At 32.8% G+C, this 5,624-nt stretch overlaps 1 protein-coding gene across 1 annotated transcript; it reads right to left on the bottom strand.

Moving 5' to 3' along the window:
• Window positions 1-871: 871 nt before the first annotated feature.
• Window positions 872-5,418, bottom strand: LOC101212588 (rhodanese-like domain-containing protein 4A, chloroplastic). Its single transcript, XM_031889237.1, has 4 exons — window positions 4,662-5,418; window positions 3,921-4,023; window positions 1,634-1,874; window positions 872-951 (listed from the first exon to the last, which is right to left on the bottom strand). Exons 1-4 carry the CDS (start codon window positions 5,366-5,368, stop codon window positions 872-874), a joined length of 1,131 nt encoding a protein of 376 aa, XP_031745097.1. The 5' UTR covers window positions 5,369-5,418.
• Between the last annotated feature and the right edge of the window lie 206 nt (window positions 5,419-5,624).

Genomic DNA, 5,624 nt, shown 5'->3' with positions numbered 1-5,624 from the left:
TTATCTCTAAGTTTGGTGGTTTGTTATACTTTCTACTAATATTTTAAAACATCAAACCAAGTTTTCGTTTTTAAAATTTGACTAAATATTCATATTTTTCACTCAAATAAAGATGAAAACCATCTAATGGAACTTAGAGAAAGAATAATTAGTTTTCAAAAACTAAAAAGAAAAAGACCACATAATTACCAAACAAATCCATAGTTTGTTTATTGAAATGCATTACCTTCGTTCCCTCTTTCTACGCATGCTCTTTTAAATCCCGCCGGTTTCCTCTTTTTAGAAATATTCAATCCAGTTCTTTATAGTTCTTTCTATGGATCATCATCACGTAGGCAAATAGATTAGGTAACGGGGTTAGGTGATTCTGGATCGGATTTGTGAGTGTATATTCTTTGTTAGAATATTTGTGCTATTTGATAGAGATGAAAAACATAGCATTTTCTTTCTTAACTGCATAACGCCTCTTATGCCATACCAGAAGCTACTCATGCTATAGCCACAAATGATATGAGTAATTGTAATGCTCCCAACCATTAATTGACACATCTATATTCTTTGTTAGAATATCTGTATTATTTAAATCTATATTCTGAAGTCATTAAGCCTTGTGCTTCATCTAACTATCCCTTCCATTTCCCTGTAACTATTCACTGTGGAAAATTGAAATGCCTTCATTTGGTTAAATCTTTACTTGCACCAACCATAGGAGAAGCAAGAAGACTATATTAATATATTATATACAGCTAGTTACCAAAAATTTGGAGTTTACAACAAGCACATGGAAACAATAGCGCAGCCTCTGATGACATATTGAAGTCAACTTCTCTATGCAGAACAAAGATGGTCAGGTGAAAAACTTGCGAGTCTTTCACTTCCCTGGCTTTGAGGGCATTGGAGATGATGGTGGTTTTAAATCTGGGTACTGCCATTTATCAGTGTTCAAGAAAACTGAGTCAGTATGTAAGCCACATGCATATAAAATCCACAATAAATAAATAAAAAAAACTAAATCATGACAGTGAGAATTGTACATAAAAGAGAGTTTCAACTTTTACTGAGTCGGAAATAATTTTGTTTCCTACAAGTAATGAAACATGCATTCTCTATTAGCTGTGTGACTTCTAGATAATTCTGGAACAAGTATTTTTAGATGAAACACTGGATAACAAGCCGTTTGGTTGGAACAAGTATTTTTAGATGAAACACTGGATAACAAGCCGTTTGGTTTTTTGTTTTTAAAAATTAAGCCTACAAACGCCGCTTCTATCTCTAAATAACTTGATTTAACATCCAACTTCTACTGATGTTTTCAAGAGCCAAGTCTAGTTTTGAAACTAAAAAACAATTGTTTTTTACCTTGAAATTTGGCTAAGAATCACTCTATTACTTAACAAAGACGAAAACCATAGTACGAAGGAGGGAATATATTTAATCGTTAAAAACTAAGATGCCTAATTAAATGGTTTAACCAAGGGTTTTTTGTTGTTTTTAAAATGTTTAGAAGCATATTAAGCTAGACAGTCAAACATACAATGCTTTTGTATTTTAATTCTGATCTTAGACCATTATTTCTCTACTTGTTGAAAAAACAATTTACACTTAAAAAGATGTATTAGTTGGCAGAATGAACATACATTTGGATAAGGAGAGGACGGCCTTGACTGGGTTTTCAACTGTGACTCGGCAGGTGACGATGCATTGACATGGACATGTGACGGTTGTATTTCTCGATTGGAGGATTTCAAAGAGGGAACAGCCTCATTGTCTCCATTTTGTTGAACAACTCCATTGGTCCCCAACTTTGGCGAAGCTTTACCCTTTTTCCTTCTTTTCATGTGAACAGAAGGTGGCAATAAGCTTTCCTGTATTGCCTGCAAAGAGGATGAAAAAATAAGTAATTGAAAGCTTTATCAAATTTTGGAAAATAGTCTTAACATCTGCTTACTAAATTCCGCCAAGTCAAGACTCGGAAAGGAAGGAAGAGACGAAATTAGACATAAATGAAGAACATGAAAAGAAACTACTCATACCAACTAGAATCAATTAGTTAATGTCGATCAACTAAATTTGAAAAGTACAAAGGCATCCTTGTTCAGCACAGGTAAATCAAAAGATCCTAATGACGAAATCATAAAAGTGCTTGCTAGTGTGGCTTTCCACTGTCGATCATATGAAAAAAGAAAAATCAAAATTACAAGTAACTTATCTGCCTTTTGAGTGTAATGGTGATTTAACATGGCCTAAATAATTGTTTGTTTTGCTAATTTTCATGTGCAAAAGTGTTAAAGAATATGTATAAAAAATTAAATTTTCAGACAATAAGTGAAAATGTATATCAAAATGTATTTTAGGTGTCCACTAGTGTAAGTGAAGCAACAAAAAGGCAAAAGAGAAGATATGAATGCCCAATTATACTCTAAAATTTATATAGGAGAAAAATGAGATCTAATATCACGAAAGGGGCATTTGAAATACATTTTCAATCGTTTAATTAAAAAATAAGTCATTTTGACAAAAATTGTGGTCCTTTGACAATCACTCAAGATAACTCTTGAAGTGTATTTTAAACAATTTTTATCAAAGTAGTTTGAACAAAAATGAGTTCTTTGAAAAATAAATATTTTTCAAGCCAATCTAGATGGCCCGAAATTAAAAAGAAGCAATCATAAGTGATAAGTACTTGTATGACTTGTGGGAGAGCACCATCAACTCTCAAAGGCAAAACAATAATGAAAATTCAGTTAGAAATTAAGATGTCAAGAAAAGGAAGTCCATCGGTTAACTTGGTTTATTCAAATCTTGCTAGGCTTGATTTACAGAGTTAAAAATTAATAGGTTAAATTTAGGTATGTTTTCAATATAACAAAATGAGCTAATTTATTTACAAGTATAGCAAAATTTTACTTTTATATCTATGGTATACTCAAATAAACATCTATCACTTTAGTGGTAGACATGGATAGATGCATATCTGAATCTATTGCATTCTATCACAAAGAGAAAGTAAAATTTTGTCGTATTTGTAAATACTTTCAACAATTATGTTATTAAAAACAATTCCTCTGAAATTTATTGCAAACCATCAACTTTTAAACTTTTGAATAGATTAGTGATTTAATATGGTATCAAAGTGAGATGTTCTGTGTTTGAACTCCAGTAACACTATTTCCTCTCTGGTTAATATCACTTCTGCAAAGAAGTGTTGGTTGGGATGAAGGAAGGAGAAAATGACCAAAACATGATGAGTTGGATTTTGATAATAGTGATCTGACATGGGAGATGTAGCATGTGCTATTGCTACTAAAGATTAAAAAAGCCATAAAGCAAACTAAATCTACAATGTCTAGAGGAACAAATCACATACACTAGCCTCTAAGATTTTGAGTCCGAAAACCAACTCAACTTTACCACCTAGAAGAGAAGCAATGATGATGAAGATTTTGGTTAAGAGGAAATAGACATTGAAGATCATGAAGAGAATGACAAAGGAGAATCTTTAGATGAAACATAGATTTAGAAGAGGATGAGGACAAGGATGACCTTGAGTTTTGGTGTTCTGCTATTTTTTTTCCCTTCTTCTTCCTGCTCCTTTTCTTTTTATTATTATTGTTTTACGAATGGCCAAACTTTCATTGGGAAGAAAATGAAAGAATACAAGAGCATAAAAGATCCTACAAATAAAAGAGGCCACCAAAAGAAAGGCTCCCCACAAAAGAGATAAAGAAAGAACCTCTACTCAAGGAAAATAACACCTAACGGATAGTTTCAAAACGACATAGTACCATGATTATCGAACAAGAAAACAAATTAAAAAGAAAATAGAAATGCATCATGATTAAGCCTTCAACAAAATATGATTTTTTTAAATTAATTAATTAATATTATACGTATCAAGTAGATAGTGAAAGAACGCATACCAACCACCCTTTTTCGCCCCTAACACCATCCTTGATTGCATAGGCCTCCTTGAAGCCATTCTTGACCAATAACTCAGCCGCTTTCATGGAGTTACCATCAAAACTACCTTGGACATTGAAAGCACAGCACGTGACGAAATTGAACTCTTATAATTGGAAAGATATTAAAACGTGACATAGTGAAACACCTATTTAAAAATTTAAGCTTATTAATACTACTCCTACCCATGAGTTCTTTTAAATTTTTATTTGCTCTCAATGATAACCTTTTGGTTTTTGAAAATAATAAAGCTTATAAACACTACTTCTACCTTCCTTTATTGGTGATATGTTAAGAGTAAAAAACTCAGTAAATTCTGAAAACATATATATATATATATATATATATATATATATATATATATATATATATATATATATATATATATATATATATATATAAAGAAAACTTAATTTTGTTTTTGAAATTTGGCTAAGAATTCAAAGTGTTAGTTTTAGAAAAGATGAAAGCCATATTAAAGAAGTTGAAGAAAACAAGCATAATCTCAAAAACTAAAAACCAAATGATTATAAAACAGGCCACATTACACATTACTATCAAATGAGGCTTAAAATGATTCAGTCACAATTCTCCATAGCTGAACAGAGAAAAACACATCACCATGAAGATCACAGAAGCCTCTCCAAATTCCACAACACACACAAGCCCAATTTCACTCAGAGTATATGGAAACAACTTACTTGTCCAGGACAAAGACTATAGTATCAGCATCATCACCAAAGCTCTTCTTCACCTTCTTCACAAACCCATCTTCATCCTCTTCTGAATACACAACCCGCACCACATCCTTATTCAAAATCCTCAAATTAGGAGACCCCAAAACCGCCAAGCTCTTTTCCTCTCTAACATCCAACAGTTGTGCATTTGGTTCATCTCGGATTTTACGAAACGCATTAATGGCAGAAATGAACTTATACTTTCTTATAAAATAGTAATCAATCGAAGGTATCACAACAAGCCAAATGAAAGTACACCCAGCAACAAAAAAAGGGTATCTATTGAAAAATTCATCGATTGAAACCAAAATGGACTCCAGGCTTATCTTATCAGAAGAAGCTAGGTCGGTTTCCAAGGCGAAGCTAGGGAGAGGGGTGAGAAGGAGGAGCTGAGTTAGAGCAAAAGGAAAATGGGGCTTCATCAATTGGAGAAATGGGGAAGTTTTTGCGAAGAGGAAAGGGGGGTTTGAAGGAATTGTGGGGCTTGGAAATGGGGTTCTGTTAATGGAGGAAAAACGGGGGCCATTGAAAACAGTGAGAGGTTTTGAATTGGCGAAGGGAATGAGAGAAGGGGGTGGAGAGATTGGTTTCTGAGAAGAAAGTTTGTGAATTGCACGATGACTTTGGAGAGATGGGGAGGAGGAAGAGAGGTAGAGGGAGTGGGACTCCATTGGAGGGAGCTCGGTAATGACTGTGGAAGAAGAATGGATATAGGTTGGGATTGGGATAAAATAAAGAAATATATTTTTATTTTTTGTTTTAAAATAAATGGTCTATTTTATTATGCTATTTATGCAAAATTTCATAAACTAACCTACAAAAATACAAAATTTTCAATACTCATTCTTGTAAACTTAACCATGAGTTTACCTTTTTGATATGTGAAATGTCATTCTTATAAACTCATTCCTATATTATGTAATTCTC

Source organism: Cucumis sativus, chromosome 7, assembly GCF_000004075.3.
Source record: "Cucumis sativus cultivar 9930 chromosome 7, Cucumber_9930_V3, whole genome shotgun sequence".
Taxonomy (NCBI): domain Eukaryota; kingdom Viridiplantae; phylum Streptophyta; class Magnoliopsida; order Cucurbitales; family Cucurbitaceae; genus Cucumis; species Cucumis sativus.
The sequence above is the reverse complement of the archived record's forward strand: the minus strand, read 5'-3'. Positions and strand labels throughout refer to the sequence as shown.